The sequence below is a fragment of the Octopus sinensis genome, linkage group LG8 (genome assembly GCF_006345805.1).
Source record: "Octopus sinensis linkage group LG8, ASM634580v1, whole genome shotgun sequence".
NCBI classification, from domain to species: Eukaryota; Metazoa; Mollusca; class Cephalopoda; order Octopoda; family Octopodidae; genus Octopus; species Octopus sinensis.
The window spans coordinates 75,245,552-75,260,177 of record NC_043004.1 but is presented as its reverse complement, the minus strand read 5'-3'; the positions used below and the strand labels follow the sequence as shown (position 1 = coordinate 75,260,177).

Genomic DNA, 14,626 nt, shown 5'->3' with positions numbered 1-14,626 from the left:
ACTTTTGTATATATCTACTGAGAATACATCCAAGTCCTTTGTGCATCAGAGTAAATACACACAAATAAACAATCTCTTTCACCCTATAATGTTGGTTTCAAATTTTAGTGCAAGGCCAGCAGTTTCATGGGTTGATTGCATTGACCCCAGTTCTCAACTGGGACTTATTTTATTGACCCTTAAAGGATTAATGTAAAGTTGGCCTCGGTGTAAATCAAAACATAAATGTGAATGAAATGTCATTAAGCATCTTGCCCGGCATGCTAACGATTATGCCAGCATGCTGCCTTCTTTCAATCTATAATCATATTTATACCGGTCATTTAATGTTGGTTTCCCATGCTAGCACAAGCTGAATGGTTTGACAAGTGCTGGTAAGCCAGAGAGCTGCATTAGGCTCCACTTGTCTGTTCTACTATGGTTTCCACAGCTGGATGAGCTTCCTAACAAACAACCACCTTACAGAGTGCACTGGGTGCTTTTCAGGCATCACTAGCACATACACGTTTTACATGGCACCAGCAGGCATGCATTTTACATGGCACCAGCACAGACGATTTTTATGTGGCACCAGCACAAATACCTTTTTTATGTAGCACCATCACAGGTGCATTTTATGTGGCACCAGCACATTTGGCACCAGCACTGGTGCATTTTATGTGGCACCAGCACAGGTGCATTTTATGTGGAACCAACAGAGGTGCATGTTACGTGGCATTATCACAGGTGCATTCTATGGGGCATCTGCACAGGTGCATTTTATGTGGCACCAACACTGGTGCATTTTATGTGGAGCTAGCATTGGTGTATTTTATGTGGAACCAACACATTGCATTTTATGTGGCACCAACACAAGTGCATTTTATGTGACACCAGCACTGGTGCATTTTATGTGGCATCAACACAGGTGCATTTTATGAATCATCAACACAGGAGCATTTTATGTGGCACCATCACAGGTGCATTTTATGTGGCACCAGCACAGGTGCATTTTATGTGGAACCAACAGAGGTGCATGTTATGTGACATTAACACAGATGCATTTTATGGGGCATCCACACAGGTGCATTTTATGTGTCACCAGCACAGGAGCATTTTATGTGACATCAACACAGGTGCATTTTACGTGGCATCAACTCGGGTGCATTTTATGTGGCACCAGCACAGGTGCATTTTATGTGGCATCAACACTGGTGCATTTTATGTGACATCAGCATACATGCATTTTATGTGGCACCAGCACAGATGCATTCTATGTGACACAAGTACAGGTGCATTTTACATGGCATCAACACAGGTGTATTTTATGTGGCACCTGCACATTGCATTTTATGTGGCACCAACACAAGTGCATTTTATGTGACACCAGCACTGGTGCATTTTATGTGGCATCAACACAGGTGCATTTTATGTGGCATCAACACAGGTGCATTTTATGTGGCATCAACACAGGTGCATTTTATGTGGCACCAGCACAGGGGCATTTTATGTGACACCAGCACAGGTGCATTTTATGTGGCACCAACACAGGTGCATTTTATGTGACATCAACACAGGTGCATTTTATGTGGCATCAACACAGGTGCATTTTATGTGTCACCAGCACAGGAGCATTTTATGTGACATCAACACAGGTGCATTTTACGTGGCATCAACTCGGGTGCATTTTATGTGGCACCAGCACAGGTGCATTTTATGTGGCATCAACACTGGTGCATTTTATGTGACATCAGCATACATGCATTTTATGTGGCACCAGCACAGATGCATTCTATGTGACACAAGTACAGGTGCATTTTACATGGCATCAACACAGGTGTATTTTATGTGGCACCTGCACTGGTGCATCTTATGTGGCACCAAAACAGGTGCATGTTATGAATCATCAACCTGATTGCCAAGTGGCTTGCAAGGGAAAGACGTCTCTGCTGAGAGAGAGAATGGAACAAAGAGGAGTCACTCTTGTGTCTTATCTTGCATTACCTTGCAAATGTTTCCCTATAATTGGTAGTGTATTGTGACTGGACATCAAAACCATGTCCTTGACAGCAGCGATTAATACTAATATATCAGTTGTCAGGAATGCGTTTGATTTGCAAAAATTGGTCTATTTAATAGTGCTACACTCACTAGCATAGCTATAAAGGAGTGGGAATGGTGGTCCACCCCGTGTGGCACTTTTATGGGGTCTGTTGTAGGCTATAAGCCTGCATGGGCCGTACCACCTTAAGCAGAGTGATCATGGGTAGTTGATGCGTTGTATGTAGTGCTGATGAAACAGAAATAACTTCTGAAATATGCATATACACCCATCGCCTTTATTTTTCTGTCTGCTTCAATATACCAGAACACAAGCTATCAAATTACTTAGGAAGTGAGAGAGAGTGAGAAATGGTTTGGTAATTTCCAATTCTTTTCCCCCCGCCTCCTCTGTATGCATCTTATTAAAAATACGCAGTCTGTGGACCAATTCAAAAGACTAATAGCCAAAAAAATGCATTAGTGTCTAACAGTACTTTTATTTTGATATTACTCAGATGTAACAACTGCTGAAGGTTGTCGAGAAGGATATTTCCGGTGCTTAGGTGGATCGTGTCTTCCCAATAATTGGCGTTGTGATGGTCACAAGGATTGTGAATCTGGATCTGATGAAAATTCAACCTGTAGTAAGTGATGGAAACCTATATTTAAAAATTTTTATCTACAGATTTGTTTTTATAGGACAGTTTTATCCGTACTGTTTCTTTCATTATTTTACATCCACTCTCACTCACATCCATTAAAAAATATAAATATAGAGCCCGGAAACTAAGAGACAGACAGACCAGAAGCAGACCCGTAGTCAAGGGGGCATATCATTGATGAAACTGTGAATGATAACAAAAGGGCTTTGGCAAACCTAAGGGATTGATCAACTGAATGATTAATCAAACAATCAATTAGTTAATTGTTTAGCTGACAAACTAATTGACCAACAATAATAAAAGAAGTGAAATAGAATCAGTGTGCGTGTGTTTATTACTGGCATAATGACCCTCCCAAGATACCACAAAATTATAATTATTTTAATCAAATCCAAGTGAATGGTTACTTGTTTCAGTTACTGGAATGTGGCCAAGCTGGGGCACCACCTGAAAAGGTTTTAGTCAAGCAAAACAACCCCAGTACTTGCACTTTTTTAAGTCAGGTACTTATTTTATCAGTATCTTTTGTTGAACTGCTACGTTATGGCAACTGAAGCAGACCAACACCAGCTGTTATATGGTAGGTGGGACAGAGACACAAATACACACACACATGCACACATATAAATATATATACAGTTGTAGCCAAAAGTTTGGAACACAGGTTTGAAAATTAGAATATTTTCGAAGTGCCCAAATATATATGTTGTATATATTTGAACTGTATTGTGCTTGGGCATAACAATATTAATTTTCAAAACAAACTTTTGGCCACAGCTATATATATATATAAGAGGATAATTCTATAACTTCGTTAAACCGAGGAACAAAAATAAAAACAAAAATCAGACTGCAGCTGGAAGTGCTCAGGTGACACCGAGGCGAAAGGACAAATAAATTGAAAGGTTTAATCGTTCCTACTCTAGGCACAAAGCCTGAAATCTTTAGGGAGTGGGCCAGTCGATTAGATCGAACCCAGTACGCAACTGGTACTTAATTTATCGACCCCGAAAGGATAAATAATAATGAAATTATTGTATACAGTGCTCAGGTGCACCACAACTTGTCAAAAGTGTGTATAAAGCATATGCTGTAATGTAGAAATGTCTGGAAAGCGAACAGTGTATGAATCAGATACATGCTTGCGTGTGTATGGAGGGGAGAAAATCAGGTGTAGTGTTGGCGAATCTCAGGAAGCAGGGAAGTTTTGAAGGATGCAGGCTCCGACAACTAACAACTGGTGCTGGCAGTTTGTTCCATGCTTCAGCAACTCTTAGCGTGAAAAAATGTTTCCGAAAGTCATGGGAGCTGTGCTGTTTTCTAACTTTGTAAACATGTCCACAGGTGTTAGACAGGTGGAGTTTGAAAAGGTGCTCAGAGTTATTGTTTGCAAGATGGTTAATAAATTTATGGGTGTCTGCCAAGTCAGCTGCCAGACGTTGGAGTTTCAATGTACCCATGCCCAAGGAAGTAAGGATGAAAAGTAAAGTCAACCTCAGTGGAATTTGAACTCAGAACATAAAGACAGAAGAAATGAATTGAAAGGTATAATGAATAAACATTCCAATCAGTCAAAACAACTTTATATCATTCCCAAATTATCAAAATCGAATATGAATATATATTTATTTCTTTATTACCCACTGGGGGCTAAACATAGAGAGGACAAACAAAGACAAACAAAGAGATTAAGTTGATTACATCGACCCCAGTACGTAACTGGTACTTATTTAATTGACCCCGGAAGGACGAAAGACAAAGTCGACCTTGGCAGAATTTGAACTCAGAATGCAACAGCAAACGAAATACCACTAAGCATTTTGCCTGGCGTACTAATGATTCTGCCAGCTTGCTGCCCTGTAGATATATATTAAAGCAATAGGGCACCCAATGGCAAAACCTAACAGTATATAAAATATACACATACCCAAATAAAAGGTGATAATACAGTTCTATATTTATGAGTTGAGGAATTATGTACATTACTTACATTATTTACATTATCTACATTATTTACTGAAGGGGATAGAACCTAAAAGGGTAATACAAGTGAAGTCAAACGAAGAAACATATATGGAATAAATTAATGCATAAAAATTTAAGGCAATGGAACTAAGATAATATAAATATAAATATATAGTAGGTGTAGGCGTAGGAGTGGCTGTGTGGTAAGTAGCTTGCTTACAACCTACATGGTTCCAGATTCAGACCCACTGCGTGGCACCTTGGGCAAGTGTCTTTTACTATAGTTTCGGGCCAACCAAAGCCTTGTGAGTGGATTTGGTAGACGGACACTGAAAGAAGCCTGTTGTATATATGTATAATATATATGTATGTGTGTGTGTATATGTTTGTGTGTCTGTGTTTGTACCCACCAACATCACTTGACAACCGATGCTGGTGTGTTTACGTCCCCTTAACTTAGCGGTTCGGCAAAATAGACCGATAGAATAAGTACTATGCTTACAAAGAATAAGTCCTGGGGTCGATTTGCTTGACTAAAGGCGGTGCTCCAGCATGACCACTGTCAAATGACTGAAACAAGTAAAAGTTGAAAAGAGTATATAAAAATACAAGAGTATAAATCAAAAAATAAAGGGTAGGATAACCAGAAACATGGAGCCTTTGTAAGTTTTCTCCTGATGAAACAATGTTGTCATTGGATTTCCTTAATGGATTGTACATTAACGATGTGAAGCCGCATCCATTGAAATGACCGTAGAGATGATCTTGAATGGACTCTGTTCTGGTTACCATTTTATTTTTTATATTTATAGTATTTTATATCTATTTTATTTATATTATTTTATATTTATATTATTTTATATTTATATTATTTTATATTTATTTTATTTGTATGTATTTTATTTATATTATTTTATATTTATTTTATTTATATTATTTTATATTTATATTATCTTATATTTATTTTATTTATATTATTTTATATTTATATTATTTTATATTATTTTATATTTATTTTACTTATATTATTTTATATTTATATTATTTAAAATTTATATTATTTTATATTTATATTATTTAAAATTTATATTATTTTATATTTATTTTATTTATATTATTTTATATTTATGTTATTTTATATTATTTTATTTATATTATTTTATATCTATATTATTTTATATCTATTTTATTTATATTATTTTATGTTTATATTATTTTATATTTATATTATTTATATATATTTTATTTATATTATTTTATATTTATTTTATTTATATTATTTTATATTTATATTATTTTAGTTCCATTGCCATATATTTTTAGCCTCCTTTATTATGCATGAATCTATTCCTTATATTTTTCTTCATTCAACTTCAGTCGTTTACCTTTTAGGTTTTATCGCCTTTTATTCACGTATAGGTGTATATTTTATACTGTTGGGTTTTACCATTGGGTGCCCTATTGCCTATTCTGATCTTTATAGTGTCTCTGTCAACTCATGACTGCCCAAACCCCTAAAACAATAAGCAGAAACAAGGAGTACATTACCAGGCTGATGCTCATATGTCAGTGATGACTATCAATGTATGAATGAATGTATATATACATAGACACATACACACACACACACACACACACACGCACACACACGCACACGCACACACATGCTCTCTCTCACTTTCTCCTCTTTCATCACCCTCTTGTACTATCTTATATCTCTCCCCACCACCACACACTCAATAACACTATAAAAAGAGTGGAATTGTCTGCAAGAACTTAGTTCAATTTGAAAACACCAATAGAATGGACGAAAGCGCTAATATATGATATATGATATATGTTATATGATGTATAAAAACATGTAATATACAAATAAATATCTGTAAATATAAAACCATCCGAATTTCTGAGTATCTCATTTCTTCTAATATAAAATACCTGTACATCATCTCCAAACCTTCTAATACATATTTATCTATATGTATATTCTTTTCTTCATTTATTCTCTTATGCATTTCAGCCCAAAGGCTGTGGCCATGCTGGGGCACCACCAGTGTCATCTCCTTTTTTAATTGCCAATCTTCTGTGTTTGGTTGTCGGTGAAGGAGGGAATTTTATATTGCTACCCTCTTCTGAGGTTCTTGCCATTATGTACATTCATTTGGGACCTTCATCAGTAGGAGGTCGAGTTATTTGTTAAAAACATCTATCCCTAATCTTTATAGATCTCTCAGATGTTTTGGCAAGATATTTAATAGCTGTGGTCCCTCGAATCCCAAGTTAATGCAGTACATGGTTCTCCTCTACACAGGATGGATGTATTTCCAAATCATAATCATCCTTTGATCTCCACTTTTTCCATGCTTGTATGGATTGGACGGAATTTGTTGAGGTAGAATTTCTAAGGTTACATGCTCTTCCTGACATCAACCCTTACTTGTTTTCAAGTAAAGTAATATTTCCCTAAGGCCTGACTTAATTCTTTAGGGAGGACACTGCTTGTATGACAGTGACACTCACTTACAGCTGCCAAGGTAAGAGATATTAATACATATGCATATATACATATATACGCATACATATATAAATTTATATATATATATACACATGTATACATATATACACATGCATATACAGACATGCATACACATACACACATGCTTACATAGACGTATGTACATACATACATACATACATTTGCCAGAACTGACCTCACCTGTGCTGGCACCACATAAAAAAACCCTCACTCCACTCTATAGGGTGATTGGTGTTAGGTAGGGCTTCTAGCTGTAAAAACCATATATATATATATATATATATATATTATATATATATATATATATATATATATATATATATATATATATAATACACACATGACAGAAGTAAATAGACATCCATTGTTTTAAGCTTTTTTTAATTTGGAAAGGTTTATATTTTTAATTAAGGGACATTTTTATGTTTCAGGTTCTATATGTGACTGTTAATCATGCTACATACAAAAGAAGCCTTGGAACTATCCAAGTTTCAAAGGGGCCATATTGTGGGTCGATCTGAAGGTGGACTTCATCAGTGTGAAATTGCAGAAAACCTTGGGATCCCACTTTTTACAGTTAACAGAGTGATTGTGTAGTTGAGTAGAAGTAGTCCATATCACCTTTCCCATGTTGACCAGCGCCCTCTGATATGACCTTTTGCTTTGTTAAGTGAAGTGTGAAGGGTAATCTTCATTGCAAGGCCTCTGACATAGCAGAACAAGTTGATATCAGTTCCAGAACAGCTGTCAGTTATCTCCACGAATTTGGCCACCATAGCATAACAGTATGAGGGAAGCCACTTCTTCAACCAGACAATATCAAGTGGAGAAAGGTTGGGCCAGTGAGATGATGGGGTATCTGCTAGCATTCTGGGATGCTATCATATTCTCCGATGAGTCCATATTTGCCGTATTTTCTGACAGATGTCAAGTGTGGGTCTGGAGACTGTGATCAAGAATTTGACCTGTAGAGATTGCTGCCAACAATGAAACAAGGCAGATATTCTGTGATGGTCTGGGGAGCAATTTGGAGCAATGGTCGATCAGAGCTGGTGGAATGTGTTAGGAACATAAATTCAGATAAATATGTGTCCATATTGCAGAAAGGACTCCTTCCAATCTTCTCCAGTGGAGAAATGATTAAAGAAAACTCTTTAGTTATGGAAGATGAGGCTCCTTGTAACATGGCTAAAAAGACCCAAGATTAGTTGGGAAAGAATAACATTAAAAGCCTTCCATGGCCAAGCCAGTCACCAGATATGGACACTATTGAACACCTCTGGGACATAATGGATAGGGCACTTTGAAAAAAGAACAAGAAAGCCAGATCTTTTGAAATTACTACATGAAACTTGGCGAGAAATTCCCCAAGAGAATATTTGTTATCTGATCAATAGCATGCTTCATAGGATCCTTGCATTGAAAAATGCAAAAGGCATGTCTATTAGATATTACATATTCACATTATAAGAGGTAATAAATAGTTTGAACATACAATTTCAGATTTCAATAAATTTTAATGGTTATAAGGGTGTCTATTTGCTTCTGTCATGTCTCCGTGTGTGCCTTTATATGTATATATGTGAGTATATACATACATACATACATACATACATACATACATACATACATACATACATACATACATACATACATACAAATATATATATATATTTATATACACATACAGAGTCTGGTTAGAAATATATATGTACATTTTATAAAAAGAAAAGCCTGTAGAAATATTTTAATACTAAATTTATCCTGTCATCGTGGCATTAATACAAGTTACTTGTAGCATCTACAATTATATGGGGTACTCAAAGTGCTGACCATTAGCTTCCAGACACTTATTAGCATGGTGAACTGCTACAGGGGCAACTTTAGCATAAGTGTCCAGTGGGATTACTGCAGATGCCTTTTCTGCATCATTTCCTTCCTGGGGGACCCTCAAAATCAAAATCAAAATCGATGACGGGCATCCGTGCTTGCAGGGTGCAAAGAGCACCATACGAGTGTGATCATTGACAGAGCGGCTAACTGGCTTCAGTGCCAGTAGCACTTAAAAGGCACCATTCGAGCATGATCATTACCAGCGTCACCTTACTGACACTCGAGCCCCATGCTAGTAGGATATTAAGAGCACCATCCGAGCGTGATTGATGCCAGAGTGGCTATCTGGCCTCTGTACCGGTGGCATGTAAAAGACACCAATCGAGTGTGATCGTTACCAGCATCGCCTTACTGGCACCTGTGCTGGTGGCATGTGTAAAAGATTCGAGTGAGGTCATTGCCAGTACCGCCTGACTGGCCCTGCCTGACTGGCACTGTGCCAGTGGCACATAAAAAGCACCCACTACACTCTTGGAATGGTTGGTGTTAGGAAGGGCATCCAGCTGTAGAAACTCTGCCAGATCAGGATTGGAGCCTGGTGCAGCCATCTGGTTTGCCAGCCCTCAGTCATTCGTCCAACTCAAGCTAGCATGGAAAGCAGACGTTAAAGGATGATGATGATGATGATGGACCCTCAGTGTAGCCAATTTTCTGAGATACATGATATCCTTCTTGGTACCCAATAGGTAAAATTCTGCAGGTGTTAAATCAGAAGAATATACAGCAAACTCAACTGCAACCTCCTTGCAAATTCTTATCTCGGTCAGCTCGAATGTCTTGGCAGTAGTGTGGCAGTGCACCATCTAGTTGCAAGGAAAGTCCATCATTTCAATAAAATGCATGTATGGCATGTAGAATCGACGTGCGTAACATGTCTAGGTATGCTTGACCAGTAACAGTGTCTTCACAGAAAAATGGTCTGATTAAACCTGTTGATGTCACACCACACCAGGTGTTGACCACTGGCAAATTGGTTGCTTTGTCCACATGCATGCATATTAAGCACAATTATTCCGGTTCACTGCTCCATTTAGTTTCAATTACACTTCATCATACCACGTGCATGTGTGTGTTTGTGTGAGTGTGTGTGTGTCTGTGACTGTGTGTTTGTGTATGTGTTTGTCTGTGTGTATCTTTACATGTGCGAATGTGCGTGCGTATGTCTGTGTCTATCTGTGTGTATGTGAATGTGTGTTTGTGTATGTGTGTGTGAATGTGTGTGTGTGAGTGTATATGTGTTAGACTATTTATATCTGTGCATGTGAATGTGTGTATGTGTGTTAATATGTATGTCTGTGTGTGAAATTTTAATTAAATGTTTATTAATTGAGTAAATTGAGTTGTTTTGTTTTGTTTTTTTCTTCTTTTCATTTCTAGTCACAAAACCATGTCCAGCTCACCGGTTCCGATGCAATACTGGTTTATGTATTCCTAAAAGTTGGGTCTGTGATCACATGAATGACTGCAGAGATAATTCCGATGAAGGCACCGCACAAAATTGTCGTAAGATCTCTTAATCCTTCACTTCATTTGTTTTGCTTTTTATTTTATCTTTGTTACTTTTTTGCTTTGTTTTCTCTTTTTATAAATCTAACAATGATGTTATGATTAAGTGAGTGCTAGCATATTGGTTCCCCATTTTAGCCCAAGACCAGCAATCTCAAGGGAGGTAAGTCAATTACATCAATGCCAGTACTTAACTGGTACTTAACTGACAGAATGAAAGGTCCAGTCACTCTCAGCAGAATTTGAACTCAGAACATGATGGAAAGATGGATGAAATGACTCTCAGCATTTTGCCCATCCTGTTAACGAGTCTGCCAGTTCCTTGCATTCGTTAGAATTAGCAGACTGATTCTAACATGTAACATGTATGCCCTGACATACCTTCACCATCCTCTCCCTTGCTCTCTGGAATAACCACGTCTCTCTCCCTACAGCAACATACCTGTTCCTATCCCTCTATCGTACTTTAATCTCTCATCTTCTGGTATAAAGCCACTTCCCTCAATACCACTCACTCACTCAGATAAGCAGTTTTGTCTTGCGAGCATTTGGTGACCTTACTAGTGCTGGTGTCATGTAAAAATCACCCAGTAACCCTCTGAGGTGGATGGCATTAGGAATGGCATCCAGCCTTAGAAACCATGCCAATACAGACATGGGGGTTCTGCACAGTCCTCTGGCTTGCCAGTTCTTGTGAATCCAGTTAACCCAGACCAGCATAGAATGATAATGGTGATGGTATTGATTGCAATGAATATTAAAGACTACCTGGAAAGAACTGCGTTTGAGTTCACAGGATTCAAATGTGCCCTTGTTCACTTCCTCACTAGTTGATGTGCTAACAATGAGAGGGATCAGCTGGAATACTTTAGCATTTCTTAAAGAACTTCTCATGACTATCTCAGTTTTTTCCCAGTGAGAGAAGGCAGGATTTGAATTCAGAGCATGCAAGGCTGAAATAAATACAGTGAGGCATCACCTTTGAGGGTCTAACACCCAGCTGATCCCTAGCCCTTGCATGACAGTTTATTTATCAGGATCAAACAGATGAAAGGTGAAGTTGATCTAAGCTGCATTTGAACTCAGACACAGTGACAACTAAAATTAATACTACAGCATATTGTATTCTTTGCTCTAAGAGACTCTAAGATATTCCAGGCATAGAGAGCTTCCCTATTGGGGTGTACATGGAAGGCATTCACTCACCTAAATCTCTCTTCTATGCTCAACTTAGCTCTGGTCTCAGGTACCAAGGCCACCCACTTCTCCAAAGACCTGCTCAAAAGCCTGCAAGATATACCCAAAGACACAGGAATGAGAGGCACTGAGCAGAGCCCAGTGGAGGAGTTCTTGTTACTGAACCATCTGCAGCTTTGAGGCAACCCGGATCCACATCTTGAAGGGGAAAAGAGCCCAGGATAAAGCAGGGTCCAACTTCGAAATGATGGAGGTCAGTACTGTAATGTCCCCAATTGGATCTGCAGTTCCTAGATAAGTCAGAATCCCCACACAAGACAATACAGTGAAACATCAAACTAAGAACACTGCATCCTACTGCACCTTCATTCAAGACATTTGCTTGGAGGATTTTGGTCCCAAATGTTTTAGAACTGGAAAAATATATATTCTCATTAGCACACCACAAATTATCCAAAAATACAATTAAAAATCTTACCAACATCATCGTTATCATCATCATAATCCTGCTCCTCCTCCTCCTCACCATCATGTAATGCCCATTTTCCATGCTGGCAGGGGTCAAATGGCATGACAGGATCTGACAAAAGCTGCAGAGCTGTGTCAAGCTTCTATGTCAACTTTGGCACAGTTTCTACAGCTGGATGCCCTTCCTCTGTTTGTTGAATTAAGTCTCTCTTTAATACTTGATAAGTAATTTAATATCGCATGTCGCTGTTGTTGTTGTTGTTGAAAATGGCATGTTTATTATTTTTGTTTATTCTATTTTAGCCAGTCCAAAATTCAGATGTTCCTATAGAGAGTGGCAGTGTCCTGGCGGACACCAAATTTGTATAAGTCTATCAAAGATCTGTGATGGTAAAACTGATTGTCCAGGAGGCACTGATGAAAGTGCTACCTGTAGTAAGTCTTCTGTTTGAATACCTACCTCTATATACATAAATATTTCATCTGTACACATATATGCGCTCACATTCACATACATATACATACTTACAAAAACACACAAACACATATCTATTTATATATACCTTAGGATGCACAAACGGATGGAAAAGAAATCAATATCTGTTGAAGAGTATAAAGAAACAGATACTTCTTGATCAAGTTATATGTGGTACCTAAAAGCTAATGATAACATATAAAATCAAATGGAAAATTTCTTATATTACTTACTGTAGTAATAAAAATATTAAACCAACATATTTTTGGATCTATTCAGCATTTGCAGATATTTTTCATATATGTATATTTTATATAATTTAACATTTATTCTGTATTATTATCAATTTTCAATATGTTCGTTGCCTAATTTCCTTACTCCATCCTTGTTTTATATAACTTTGTTGTGATCATCCCTCATATGTTTTGCAGCTTCCATGTTTTAAATTTATTGTATGTATGTAGGAGCTCTTGTAGCTCATAAAAGTCAAATTATTACTATCACCATTATTTTTTCACATGCCATCAAAGTGACACTGGAGTAAAATATACAAAACCCAGTATACCCATCTTGACTACCCGTCTGATAAGGGTACACCGGGTACATGCATCACAACCATATGTGCATGACAAGGTGATCTCATATCAAGATAAACAGCACATGACCTTGCAGGTGGGGTCCAGTTAGAATTTTCTTCAGGTTGAGTGGCCCATCCTGCTCAAAAGGTCCCCGAATAAGGGTTGTTTAAGGATGTTCAACGAAATACCCATATTTCCAGAGGTGAATTATTCAAACCCCAAAGAATCCCTCTCAACACATAGCTATGATGCTCCCCCACTACTTCTGCTCGTGATCAGAGATGCACATATCGTCAGCCACTAAGGGACATGGTCAACTGGTTAAGGTCAAGCAACTGACAAGCAAATCTATGGTATTGAGCAGAATATTTGCTGTAGCCCATCTTTTATACCAAGACAAAACAGTGTACATGATAACACTTCCAATCAGTTAAGATCAGAAGCTATGAGAGCCACTGTCTGGTACTGCATCAGGGCATTTGTTATTATTATTATTATTATAATTATTATTATTATTATTATTATTATTATTTTGTGATTGATATGCATTTTATTTCATCTTCTGTCCAAGTCTCAACTGGAGACCTAAGACATCTGTATAGTTTTTATTATTATTACTATTATTGTTGTTGTTGTTGTCCTTGTTCATATATTTATCTTTTCTATTCTGAAAGATTCAAACAGCTGTGCAATTAACAAAGGCGGTTGTGCCTTCAGATGTTTGCAAACGCCATTTGGGGCCCAGTGCTTATGTCCAGTAGGTCAAGATTTCAATAGTAATGAAACTTGTGTAGGTAAGACATCATTTTTTTACTCTCTATGTTTATTGGTAAAGTGATCCTATCCTATGTATGTATATATATATATATATATATATATATATATATATATATATATATGTATATATATACATTATATATACATATATATACATATATATACAGGTATACATATATATATATATATATATATATATATATGTATTATATATATATACATATATATATATGTATATATATACATATATATACATATATATATATATATGATTTTGATTGATTGATTCTAGTTTCAGCTTATGAGCTGTGGCCATGCTGGGGCACCGCCATTGGTGTTGCTACTTGGTTTCACTTCATGGAGGCTTTCTAGCAGCTGCTATTTGGTGCATGAGAGAGTTCGATGCAGCTGCCCTCATCTGCCCCTCCTGCCGTGAAGTTGGTTCATCTGGGACACCTGACAGGAAGAGATCCAGCTTCATTTTAAAGACATCTGTATCCACCCCATGCAGGTCTCTCAGGTTCTTCGGGAGGATATTGAAGAGCTG

The 14,626-nt window shown here is 37.3% G+C and overlaps 1 protein-coding gene across 1 annotated transcript in view; it reads left to right on the top strand.

The window, feature by feature from the left end:
- Positions 1-14,626, top strand: part of LOC118764392 (low-density lipoprotein receptor-related protein 2-like) — a 280,304-nt gene that overhangs the window by 32,675 nt on the left and 233,003 nt on the right. Inside the window, exons 8-11 of the mRNA XM_036505163.1 lie at positions 2,538-2,666; positions 10,456-10,581; positions 12,553-12,684; positions 13,977-14,096. Of these exons, the coding sequence (XP_036361056.1) occupies positions 2,538-2,666; positions 10,456-10,581; positions 12,553-12,684; positions 13,977-14,096 (507 nt within the window). The remainder of the gene's footprint in view (positions 1-2,537; positions 2,667-10,455; positions 10,582-12,552; positions 12,685-13,976; positions 14,097-14,626) is intronic.